The sequence below is a fragment of the Leucoraja erinacea genome, chromosome 2, assembly GCF_028641065.1.
Source record: "Leucoraja erinacea ecotype New England chromosome 2, Leri_hhj_1, whole genome shotgun sequence".
Classification (NCBI taxonomy): Eukaryota; Metazoa; Chordata; class Chondrichthyes; order Rajiformes; family Rajidae; genus Leucoraja; species Leucoraja erinaceus.
The window spans coordinates 133,492,731-133,506,070 of NC_073378.1; the positions used below are offsets into that span (position 1 = coordinate 133,492,731).

The following is a 13,340-nucleotide window of genomic DNA, read 5'->3' on the forward strand; positions in this document are numbered from 1 at the left end:
GGAAACCAGGAGAGGAGCTCAACCCAACGTGTGGTGCCATGGACCCCCATTCCCAACATCCCGAGCAGCTGGGAAGAGAATATGATACCAGAAGCCGCCTTCGTTTTGGAGCCGCCTTCGTTTGGGAGAGTGGGCCTATCAACCGTACTGGTCCGGCATTCCGGTCTTGACACACGAATTCCTGGTAGTTGTAGCATCGATGATCCTCTTCTCTTGAGGTTGCGTCTTCTGGCTCTTTGTCCTGAAGCAATCAAGAAAGAAGAGAGAACGACAAAGATTCAGGGTATCCACCTACCAAAAACAACTGAATATCACCATCCAGAGTCAATATCGCTCCAATTATACTTTGTGTGGCAGCTTACAAGGAATTGGTGAGGCCAAACGTGAAGTATTGTGTTCAGTTCTGGTCACCCTGTTATGGGAAGAATGTAATTGAGCTGGAAAGAGTGCAGAGAAAATTTACAAGGCTGTCAGGATTCAAGGGCCTAGACTGTAGTGAGAAGTTGGGCAGGCTATGACTTTATTCCTTGAAGTGCAAGAGGATGAGGTGTGATCATATACTGGTGTGTCAAATCATGAGGAGAATAGATAGGGTGAATGCACAGAGTCTTTTTCCCCAGGGTAGGGGAATCAAGAACCAGAGGCCATGGGTTTAGGAATCTAAGGGGCAATCTTTTACACAGAGGGTGGTGGGTATATGGAACGAGCTGCCAGAGGAGGTATTTGAGGCAAGTACAATAACAACATTTAGAAACATAGACATAGAAACATAGAAAATAGATGCAGGATGAGGCCATTCGGCCCTTCGAGCCAGCACCGCGCCATTCATTGTGAGCATGGCTGATCGTCCCCAATCAATAACCCGTGCCTGCCCTCCCCCCATATCCCTTGATTCCACTAGCCCCTAGAGCTCTATCTAACTCTCTCTTAAATCCATCCAGTGAGTTGGCCTCCACTGCCCTCTGTGGCAGGGAATTCCACAAATTCACAACTCTCTGGGTGAAAAAGTTTTTTCTCACCTCAGTCTTAAATGGCTTCCCCTTTATTCTAAGACTGTGGCTCCTGGTTCTGGACTCGCCCAACATTGGGAACAATTTTCCTGCATCTAGCTTGCCTAGTCCTTGTATAATTTTATATGTTTCTATAAGAGCCCCCTCATTCTTCTAAACTCCAGTGAATACAAGCCTAGTCTTTTCAATCTTTCCTCATATGACAGTCTCGCCATCCCAGGGATCAATCTCGTGAACCTACGCTGCACTGCCTCAATCACAAGGATGTCCTTCCTCAAATTCGGAGACCAAAACTGGACACAATACTCCAGATGTGGTCTCACTAGAACCCTATACAACTGCAGAAGAACCTCTCTACTCCTATACTGAAATCCTCTAGTTATGAAGGCCAACATTCCATTAGCTTTCTTCACTGCCTGCTGTACCTGCACGCCAACTTTCAGTGACTGGTGTACAAGGATGCCCAGGTCTCGCTGCCCCTCCCCCTTGCCTAACCTAACCCCATTGAGATAATAATCTGCCCCCTTATTTTTGCCGTCAAAGTGGATAACCTCACATTTATCTATATCATACTGCATCTGCCACACATCTGCCCACTCACTCAACCTGTCCAGGTCACCCTGCAACCTCCTAACATCCTCTTCATAGTTCACACTGCCACCCAGCTTTGTGTCATCTGCAAACTTGCTAGTGTTGCTCCTAATTCCCTCTTCCAAATCATTAATATATATGGTAAACAATTGCGGCCCCAACATTGAGCCTTGCGGCACTCCACTCGCCACTGCCTGCCATTCTGAAAAGGACCCGTTCACTCCTACACTTTGCTTCTTGTCTGCCAACCAATTTTCTATCCATGTCAACACCCTACCCCCAATACCATGTGCTCTAAATTTAGTTACCAGTCTCCCATGCGGGACCTTATCAAAGGCTTTCTGAAATGTACACTACATCTACTGGCACCCCTTCGTCCATTTTACTTGTCACATCCTCAAAAAATTCCAGAAGATTAGTCAAGCATGATTTCCCTTTCATAAATCCATGTTGACTTGGACTAATCCTTTTACTGCTATCTAAATGCCCCATTATTACCTCTTTAATAATTGACTCCAGCATCTTTCCCACCACCGGTCAGCCTAACTGGTCTGTAATTCCCCATTTTCTCTCTCGCTCCTTTCTTGTAAAGTGGGATTACATTAGCTATCCTCCAATCCACAGGAACTGATCCTGAATCGATCGAACATTGGAAAATAATCACCAATGCGTCCACTATTTCTAGAGCCACCTCCCTGAGGACCCTGAGATGCAGACCATCAGGCCCAGTAAATTTATCATCCTTCAGTCCCATTAGCCTACCCATTACTATTTCTCGCCTAATGAAAATTTCTTTAGGTTCCACTACCCCCTTAGATCCTCTGTTCTCCAGAAAAACTGGGAGATTGTTTGTGTCTTCCTAAGTGAAGACAGATCCGAAGTACCTGTTCAACTCTTCTGCCATTTCCTTGTTACCCATAATAATTTCACCCGTGTCTGCCTTCAAGGGACCCACATTTGACTTTGCTACTCTTTTTCCCATAACATATCTAAAAAGTAGTAATAGTACCTGCCTCAAGCACCTCCTCTGGCATACTCACTACCCTACGTGTAAAACATTGCCCCTCCAGGTAAAAACATGGCAAAAGCTGCAGGAATGCTCAAGAGCAGTCGCCCCTTCTCGCCGCTCCTGTTCTCAGACGATACAGAAGATTGAAAGCCTTCATCACCAGGCACAGGAACAGCTTGTGCCTTGCTGCTATTCAGCTTCTGAATGGTACTGCTATACGTTAGGGTACTGTTCACTTCACCTCTAACCCATCGTGGACGTTGGACTTTATCTCTGGAGCTGATGCACTACAATGATGAGAACTATATTCTGCACTCTGTATCTTTCCTTTTACTCTACCTATTGTCCTTGAGTTTAACTTGATTGGATTTATCTACAGTATCAAATCTGATTGGATAGCATGCAAAACAAAACCTTTCACAATACCTCAGTTGACATAACAATAATAAACCTAAACATTGAAGTCAGGCGGAAACCAGGAGAGGAGCTCAACCCAACGTGTGGTGCCATGGACCCCCATTCCCAACATCCCGAGCAGCTGGGAAGAGAATATGATACCAGAAGCCGCCTTCGTTTTGGAGCCACAAGCTAAGAGGGAGAGTGGGTCTAACAACCGTACCGGTCCGGCATTCCGTTCTTGACACACGAATTCCTGGATGTTGTAGCACCGATGATCCTCTTCTCTTGAGGTTGCGTCTTCTGGCTCTTTGTCCTGAAGCAATCAAGAAAGAAGAGAATGAGAAAGGTTCACGGTATCCACCTACCAAAAACAACTGAATATCGCCACCCGGAGTCAATATCGCTCCAATTATACTTTGTGTGGCAGCTTACAAGGAATTGGTGAGGCCGAACTTGAGGTATTGTGTTGAGTTCTGGTCACCCTGTTATAGTGCACTTACTGGCACATGTTCAAGCAGGCAGCAACCACCGGAGGCACCACTGACTTGGAGGAGTACACGGCATCAGTGACTGGTTACATCAGTAAGTGTATTGATGACGTTACTGTCACCATGCTCATCACCACACGCCCTAACCGTAAGCCATGGATGACTGCAGAGGTACGTACGCTGCTGAGAGCCCGAGACATGCCCTTCACTGCAGGCGATAAGGAGGCCCTGAGGACAGCGAGGGCCAAACTGTCCCAGGCCATCAGGGAAGCAAAGCGAGCGCATGCCCGGTAAATCCACAGCCACTTCAGTGAAAGCAGGGACACACGGCAGTTGTGGCAAGGCATCCAAGCCATCACCAACTACAGGAAATCAACACCAGCCTGTGACAGCGATGCCTCTTTGCCTGATGTGCTGAACGTGTTCTACGACTGATTTGAAGCACAGAACAACGTGGTGGTGAGGAAGACCACCCCCCCCCTCCCGACAACCAGGTGCTATGCCTGACCACAGCTGATGTGAAAAAAATCACTGCGCAGAGTCAACCTAAGGCTGTTGGCCCAGACAATATCCCCGGTAGAGTGCTCAAAGGGTGTGCAGACCAGCTGGCAGATGTTCTCACACACATCTTCAATATCTCCCTGAGCATCCAACGTGCTTCAAAACCACCACCATTGTTCCTGTGCCCAAGAAGTCACCTGTGTCCTGCCACACGACTACCGCCCCTTCGCACTCACCCCCACCATCAAGACGTGCTTCGAGAGGCTGGTCTTGAGGCACATAAAGACCCTCCTACCCCCCACCCTGAGCCCCCTGCAGTTTGCGTATCAACCCAACCGCTCCACTGGTAACGCCATCACCACCGCCCTTCACCTAGCACTCACCCACCTGGACAAAAAGGACACATACGTCCGAATGCTGTTCATAGACTTCAGTTCAGCATTCAATACTATCATTCCCCAGCACCTGACCAGGAAGCTGAGACTGTTGGGCCTGAACAGCTCCCTCTGCAACTGGATCCTGGACTTCCTGACGGGGAGACCCCAGACAGTCCGGATCGGGAGCAACACATCCAGCACCACCACACTGAGCACAGGGGCTCCCCAGGGCTGTGTGCTCAGTCCACTGCTGACTCACGACTGCACAGCACTGCACAGCTCAAATCACATCAAGTTCGCCGATGACACGACTGTGGTGGGTCTCATCAACAAGAACAACGAGGCAGCATGCAGAGGGGAGGTGAAACAACTGACAACTTGGTGAAAAGTCAACAACTTCTCTGAACGTAGACAAAACCAGGATGGTTGTTGACTTTAGGAGAGCACAGAGGGACCATGCACCACTGGACATCGATGGCTCCCCAGTGGAGATTGTGAAGAACACTAAATTCCTTGGTGTCCACCTGGCGGAGAACTTCACCTGGTCCCTCCACACCGGCTCCACTGTGAAGAAAGCCCAGCAGCGTCTCCACTTCCTGAGGAAGCTGAGGAAAGCCAACCTCCCGGCCCCCCCCCATCCTCACCACATTCCAGAGGGACTATAGAGGGCATACTGAGTAGCTGCACCACTGCTTGGTTTGGAAACTGCACCAGCATGGACCGCAAGAACCTGCAGCGAGTAGTGAGGACAGCCAAAAAGATCATCGGAGTCTCTCTCCCCCCCATCTCAGACATCTACACCACACGCTGCACCCGCAAAGCAACCACCGATGCAGAGGACCCCGCACACCCCTCACATAAACTCTTCTCCCCCCCTCCCATCTGGCAGAAGGTACCAAAGCATTTGGTCCCTCACATCCAGACTATGCAACGGCTTCTTCCCGCAGGCCATCCGACACAACGCTCGGGGACTGATCTGAATACACCTCCCTGGGTGATTACACCTCCCGACCACTCCCCCCCCATCTCTGTTGCTACATAAACTCTACACTGCACCCTTGGTCTGATGCACTGTTGTCTACTGTCCTGCATTGCTGTTTTGTAGTTTTTCTATTTACTTTGTTGCACTTTAGTGTAGTATATCTATATATGTAGCATATTGTCCAATTGTGTTCTATGTAGCACCGAGGTTCTAGGGAAACGCTATCTCATTGCACTGTGTACTGTGTACATGGCTGTAATGACAATAAACCCTCTTGAATCTTGAATAGGAAGGATGTGATTGAGCTGGAAAGAGTGCAGGGAAACTTTACAAGGCTGTCAGGATTCAAGGGCCTAGACTGTAGGGAGAAGTTGGGCAGGCTAGGACTTTATTCCTTGAAGTGCAAGAGGATGAGGTGTGACCATATAGTTGTGTATAAAATCATGAGGGGAATAGATAGGGTGAATGCACAGAGTCTTTTTCCCAGGGTAGGGGAATCAAGAACCACAGGGCATAGGTTTAAGACGAGATTTTAAAAGAATCTAAGGGGCAATCGTTTCTGTGGTGGGTATATGGAACAAGCTGCCAAAGGATGTATTTGAGACACGTACAATAATAACATTTAAAAGGCAGATACATGGATAGCAGATGTTTAGAGGCATATGTTCAAACACGGGCAGGTGGGACTAGCTTATTTGGGGATCTTGGTCGGCCTGGGTGGATTGGACTGAAGGGCCTGTTTCCATGCTGTATGACTCCATGACTCTGTGCAAGTGATCATGAATTGTTTGGAATGTCTAGTTGAGTCCTGGGATGGTGGGAAGAGAAGAGGTGAAAGGACAGACGGGGCATTACCTGCATTTGCTCTAAGGGGGATGGTTACGAGGATAGTGGAATGGACCACGGTGTGAGGAAGGCAACTTCCTCTTTGAAATATTATTTTCAAATCCTTTCCTGTCCATTTACCCGTCCAAATGTATTTTAAATGTTGTAATAGTACCTGCCGCAAGCACCTCCTCTGACATCTCATTCCATATACTCACTACCCTACATGTAAAACATTGGCCCTCCGGTTCCTGGTATTGGGATGTCGTGCCCGTTGTCACCCCCTCCTCCCACCCCGGCCCCGTCAGGGCAAGGAGCCACTCACCTGCACGACGTCTCATAGAAGACTTCTGATGTCTAGAAAACGGGATTGCCGCTGATGTACCTGCTGGGAAGAGCAAGAACAGAAGGAGGTTGAAGCTGAGGTAACTCCAACAACATCGAATTGTGGCTGACATCCCAAACCCCAAGAGGCTCACTGCACCGTCTGGCTCCATCTCACCACTGAGGCTTTGTCACCCACCCAAAGTAGCAGATGGAGGTGGGGTGGGGGGTGGCACTGAGGATCAGTGCAAAGTGAGCACAACAGACCTACTACCCAAAACATGGCAGCTATCCCAGAAAACCCTTTAACAACTCCAAGAATTTCCCTTAAAAGTTTAGATATCTCGTAGTTTACGTGACGAGAAAACACTCCTCTCTATTTAAAACAAATTTCCCATCATTAATTACTAAACTATATGCCTACATTCAATTTTGGAAAACACTTCCTATCTCCCTTATAGGTAGAGTAAATGCCATAAAGATGATCTTCCTTCCACAACTCCTATATTTATTTCAATCAATACCGATATATCTCCCCAAAAGTTTAAAAAAAATTGATTCAACTATCACTAACTTTATTTGGGACAACAAAACGTATAGAATACATAAAAGACATTTGTGCAAATCCAAAGAAAACGGAGGATTAGCTCTTCCTAACTTTATTTTCTACTACTGGGTGACTAACATTAAAAATATAATCTTCTGGTTGGACGATACATGTCAACAGGTAAATTGGTTAAAAATGGAGGGGGAAGATTGTTTGCCTTTTAACATAGGCTCGATTCTTCTATCTCCAATACATCTGAATAAGTCAACGTATGAGCAAAATCCGATAATACACAGTACCCTACGTATCTGGAAACAGTTGAAATTAAGTCTTAAACTGAGAAATTTGTCTCTCCTTCTGCCTGTTGATAACAATCCCTCGTTTAAACTGTCTACTTTAGGTTTAAGAAGGAACTGCAGATGCTGGAGAATCGAAGGTTACACAAAAAAGCTGGAGAAACTCAGTGGGTGCAGCAGCATCTATGGAGCGAAGGAAATAGGCAACGTTTCGGGCCGAAACCCTTCTTCAGACTGATCGGGGGCGGGGGTGGGCGGGGACAAGAAAGGAAAAAGGAGGAGGAGCCCGAAGGCTGGGAGGAGACAGCAGGGGGACTGAGGAAGGAGAGGAGACAGCAAGGACTAACAAAATTGGGAGAATTCGATGTTCATGCCCCCAGGATGCAGACTCCTGGGGGCATGAACATCGAATTCTCCCAATTTTGTTAGTCCTTGCTGTCTCCTCCCCTTCCTCAGTCCCCCTGCTGTTTCCTCCCATCCCCCAGCCTTCGGGCTCCTCCTCCTTTTTCCTTTCTTGTCCCCGCCCACCCCCGCCCCCGATCAGTCTGAAGAAGGGTTTTGGCCCGAAACGTTGCCTATTTCATTCGCTCCATAGATGCTGCTGCACCCGCTGAGTTTCTCCAGCTTTTTTGTGTAACCTACTTTAGATAGGGTGTTTGTTCAATGGAAAAACCTAGGAATTAATACTGTGGGAGACCTCTATAAGAAGGGGACTTTCTTTTCTTTTCAAGAACTACAGGAGCAATGTCACTTGAACGCAAACAATCGTTTTAGATACCTTCAAATCCGAGATTATGTACACACATACACACGTTTGTCCTTTTATGGGTACAGATATATTGATATATTGCATATGTTATACTATTCAAAGACCAGATTGAATAAGATCTTCCCAACTGTCTCCCCTATCTGTGATAAATGTCACCTCGAAGAAGCTACCTTAACTTATTCGTTCGCATCCTGTATAAAAACACAAAATTTCTGGATGGGAATATTCCATATCATCTCTAAAACACTTAAAATTCAACTTGAGTCAGATGCAAAACGAATAATTTTAGGAATGTCAGAGGGCTGTTCTAATTTAACGACATTCCATATAACCATATAACAATTACATATAACCATATAACAATATAACCATATAACAACTTTTTTTCCCCTTAGTCCCACCTGCCTGCACTCATACCATAACCCTCCATTCCCTTCTCATCCATATGTCTATCCAATTTATTTTTAAATGATACCAACGAACCTGCCTCCACCACTTCCACTGGAAGCTCATTCCACACCGCTACCACTCTCTGCGTAAAGAAGTTCCCCCTCATGTTACCCCTAAACTTCTGTCGCTTAATTCTGAAGTCATGTCCTCTTGTTTGAATCTTCCCTCTTCTCAAAGGGAAAAGCTTGTCCACATCAACTCTGTCTATCCCTCTCATCATTTTAAAGACCTCTAACGTCCCCCCTTAACCTTCTGCGCTCCAGAGAATAAAGACCTAACTTATTCAACCTATCTCTGTAACTTAGTTGTTGAAACCCAGGCAACATTCTAGTAAATCTCCTCTGTACTCTCTCTATTTTGTTGACATCCTTCCTATAATTGGGCGACCAAAATTGTACACCATACTCCAAAATTGGTCTCACCAATGCCTTGTACAATTTTAACATTACATCCCAGCTTCTATACTCAATGCTCTGATTTATAAAGGCTAGCATACCAAAAGCTTTCTTTACCACCCTATCTATATGAGATTCCACCTTCAAGGAACTATGCACGGTTATTCCCAGATCCCTCCGAGTCGTTTCCTTCACTACGGTTTAATAACTGTGAATAAACTTATACTCAAATTCTGGAAAAAGATAACAGTCCCCACAGTGAAGATGTGGATCACAGAAATGACCGAGACACTACATCTAGAAAAAATTAGGCTTGTTCTGGCTGATAAATCAGACCAATTCTTCAAAACATGGTCCCTTTCACTGAATTTCTTCAACAATAGAATGGTTGAACACAAATTTAAACCAATGCTTGGGATGGGTAAGCAGGGGGGGTGGAGGGGGAAAGGGGAAGACATATCTCCGTTTTTTTTTCTTTTCTCTTTTTTTTCTTCTCGCACTTCTTTGGCAGATCAGGGGTCTTTTTTTCTCTCTTTTTTCTATCTTTCTTCTTTTTCTTCATTCTTTTCTTTTTATTTTTTTTCCGATTCGTGTATCAATTTATAAAATGTTAAGAATGAAGCTGTACGAAAATTGTATAATTGCTATGCCGATTGCTTTATTCTTGTACAATTGCTTCTAATAAAATAAACATTATATAAAAAACACATTGGCCCTCCGGTTCCTGTTGTCGGGATGTCGTGCCCGTTGTCACCCCCTCCTCCCACCCCGGTCCCGTCAGGGCAAGGAGCCTCTCACCTGCAGGACGTCTCAGAGAAGACTTCTGCTGTCCAGAAAACAGGATTGACGCTGATCTACCTGCTGGGAAGAGCGTGAACAGAAGGAGGTTGAAGCTGAGATAACTCCAACGACATCGAGCTGTGGCTGACATCCCAAACCCCAAGAGGCTCACTGCACCGTCTGGCTCCGTCTCACCACTGAGGCTTCGTCACCCACCCAAAGTAGCAGATGGAGGTGGGGTGGGGGGAGGCACTGAGGATCAGTGCAAAGTGAGCACAGCCCACCTACTACCCAAAACATGGCAGCTATCCCAGAAAACCCTTTCCCAACTACAAAAATTTCCCTTCGGAATTGTTACCGAAAAGTTTAGATATCTCGGAGTTTACGTGACTAGAAAACACTCCTCCTATTTAAAACAAATTTCCCACCTTTAATCTATATTACTAAAAGTCTGATCTTGACCACTTTTGGCTCGCTGTGCTGTGATGTCCGAGGGAACGCCGCCACCTACGGCTCTCATTTTTGGCCACCTCGCTCAGATCCCCCCCCCCCATCCGCCTCTGCATGGTTGTTTGGGTTGCAGTCTGCAAATGGTTGTTTGGGTTGAAGTAAAAATGCACTGCAAATGGTTGTTTGGGTTGAAGTAAAAATGCACTGCAAATGGTTGTTTGGGTTGAAGTAAAAATGCACTGCAAATGGTTGTTTGGGTTGAAGTTAAAATGCACTGCAAATGGTTGTTGTTTGGGTTGAAGTAAAAATGCACTGCAAATGGTTTTTTGGGTTGAAGTAAAAATGCACTGCAAATGGTTTGTTTGGGTTGAAGTAAAAATGCACTGCAAATGGTTGTTTGGGTTTTTTGGGTTGAAGTAAAAATGCACTGCAAATGGTTGGTTTGGGGATTTTTGGGTTGAAGATAAAATGCACTGCAAATGGTTGTTTGGGTTGGTTGAAGTAAAAATGCACTGCAAATGGTTGTTTGGGTTGAAGTAAAATGCGCTGCAAATGGTTGTTTGGGTTGAAGTAAAAATGCACTGCAAATGGTTGTTTGGGTTGAAGTAAAAATGCACTGCAAATGATTGTTTGGGTTGAAGTAAAAATGCACTGCAAATGGTTGTTTGGGTTGAAGTAAAAATGCACTGCAAATGGTGTTTGGTGAGTTTTTGGGTTGAAGTAAAAATGCATTGCAAATGGTTGTTTGGGTTGAAGTATAAATTGACTGCAAATGGTTGTTTCGGTTGAAGTAAAAATGCGCTGCAAATGGTTGTTTGGGGGTTTTGTAGTTGAAGTAAAAATGCACTGCAATTGGTTGTTTGGGGGGTTTTTGGGTTGAAGTAAAAATGCACTGCAAAGGGTTGTTTGTGAGGGGGAGGGGGTTGGGTTGAAGTGAAAAGGCACTGCAAATGTTTGTTTGTGGGGGGGGGGGTTGGGTTGAAGTGAAATGGCACTGCAAAGGGTTGATGGGGATTTTGTGTTGAAGTGAAAAGGCACTGCAAAGGGTTGTTGGGGGGGGTTGGGTTGAAGTGAAAAGGCAATTCAAAGGGTTGTTTGTGGGGGGGGGGGGGGGGGTTGAAGTGAAAAGACACTGCAAAGGGTTGTTTGGTGGGGGTTTGGGTTGAAGTGGAAAGGCACTGCAAAGGGTTCTTGGGGGGGGGGTTTGGGTTGAAGTGAAATGGCACTGCAAATGTTTGTTTGTGGGGGTGCTGGGAGGGTTGAAGTGAAAAGGCACTGCAAAGGGTAGTTAGGGGGATTTTGTGTTGAAATGAAAAGGGAATGCAAAGGGTTGTTTGGGCCGGTTTTGGGTTGAAGTGAAAAGGCAATGCAAAGGGTTGTTTGCGGTTTTTTTGGTTGAAGTGAAAAGGCACTGCAAATGGTTGTTTGGGTTGAAGTAAAATGCACTGCAAATATTTGTTTGGGTTGAAGTAAAAATGCACTGCAAATGGTTGTTTGGGTTGAAGTAAAAATGCACTGCAAATGGTTGTTTGGGTTGAAGTAAAAATGCACTGCAAATGGTTGTTTGGGTTGAAGTAAAATGCGCTGCAAATGGTTGTTTGGGTTGAAGTAAAAATGCACTGCAAATGGTTGTTTGGGTTGAAGTAAAAATGCACTGCAAATGGTTGTTTGGGTTGAAGTAAAAATGCACTGCAAATGGTTGTTTGGGTTGAAGTAAAAATGCACTGCAAATGGTTGTTTGGGTTGAAGTAAAAATGCGCTGCAAATGGTTGTTTGGGGGGGGGGGGTTGTGTTGAATTGAAGTGAAAAGGCACTGCAAAGGGCTGTTTGGGATTAGGGGGGGTTGGGGTTGAAGTGAGATGGCACTGCAAAGGTTTGTTTGTGGGCGGGGGGGGGGGGTGGGTTGAAGTGAAAAGGCACCGCAAAGGGTTGTTAGGTGGGGTTTGGGTTTAAGTGGAAAGGCACTGCAAAGGGTTGTTTGGGGTGGGTGGGTTGAAGTGAAAAGGCAACAGAAAAGGCTCTGCCTGAGCTGTTAATCAACTGAACACACTGCATGTCTACTGAACTGTCAGTATGATATTTTGTGTGGTTTTATGGAGGTTTTATGGTGGTTTCCCTTGCTTGAAATGGTAAGAAACTGCATTTGAATGTGGTAGCCTTGCACCATGCATGAAATGGTATGAAACTGCATTTGAATGTGGTATCGTTGCACCCTGTATGAAATGGTATGAAACTGCATTTGAATTTAGTGGCCTTGCACCCTGCTTGAAGTGGTATGAAACTGCACCTGAATTTGGTGGCTTGAAGTGGTATGAAACTTGCACCCTGCTCGAAGAGGTAATAAACTGTACAAATTTGGTGGCCTTGCACCCTGCTTGAAATGGTAGGAAAATTGATTTGAATTTGGTGGCCTTGCACTTTGCTTGAAATGGAATTTCAAGAAATAGCCATGATTCAACTGCCAGCCCACCAGCCGTGAGTGAGCTGCCAGCACATCAGGCTTGAGGTGCCACCCCAAGAATCCATGTGGCCCACAATGTCCATACTAGTCCTCTGGAGATCAGCAGTCCCTGCAGCCAACAACACCCATACCAGCGCTCCAGAAAGCACCCCCCCCCCACTGGCCACCAATATTGGAATTGGTGGAGAGGTGGAATATTGCGTCGGCGGACCAGCCCTCCCGTGTGAACATGGGATCCAACGGGTCCCAATTAGTCTAGTTACTAAGCTATATGCCTACATTCAATTTTGGAAAACACTTCCTATCTCCCTTATAGGTAGAGTAAATGCCATAAAGATGATCTTCCTTCCACAACTCCTATATTTATTTCAATCAATACCGATATATCTCCCCAAAAGTTTAAATAAAATAATTGATTCTACTATCACTAACTATATCTGGGACTACAAAACCAATGGAATATATAAAAGACATTTGTGCAAATCCAAAGAAAACGGAGGATTAGCTCTTCCTAACTTTCTTTTCTACTACTGGGTGACTAACATTAAAAATATAATCTTCTGGTTGGACGATACATGTCAACAGGTAAATTGGTTCAAAATGGAGAGGGAAGATTGTTTGCCTTTTAACATACGCTCGATTCTTCTATCGTCAATACATCTGAATAAGTCAACGTATGAGCAAAA

The 13,340-nt window shown here is 45.5% G+C and overlaps 1 protein-coding gene across 9 annotated transcripts in view; it reads right to left on the bottom strand.

The window, feature by feature from the left end:
• The window catches only part of LOC129715847 (uncharacterized), a 93,865-nt gene that overhangs the window by 7,125 nt on the left and 73,400 nt on the right, over positions 1–13,340 (bottom strand). For 5 of the 9 annotated variants that reach the window (XM_055665787.1, XM_055665767.1, XM_055665761.1 and 2 more), the window contains 4 exons: positions 9,762–9,824; positions 6,508–6,570; positions 3,230–3,322; positions 89–241 (listed from right to left, as the gene is read on the bottom strand). In XM_055665787.1, the coding sequence (XP_055521762.1) occupies positions 89–241; positions 3,230–3,322; positions 6,508–6,570; positions 9,762–9,824 (372 nt within the window). The remainder of the gene's footprint in view (positions 1–88; positions 242–3,229; positions 3,323–6,507; positions 6,571–9,761; positions 9,825–13,340) is intronic. The other 4 variants (XM_055665754.1, XM_055665776.1, XM_055665740.1 and 1 more) reach the window with 4 other exon arrangements.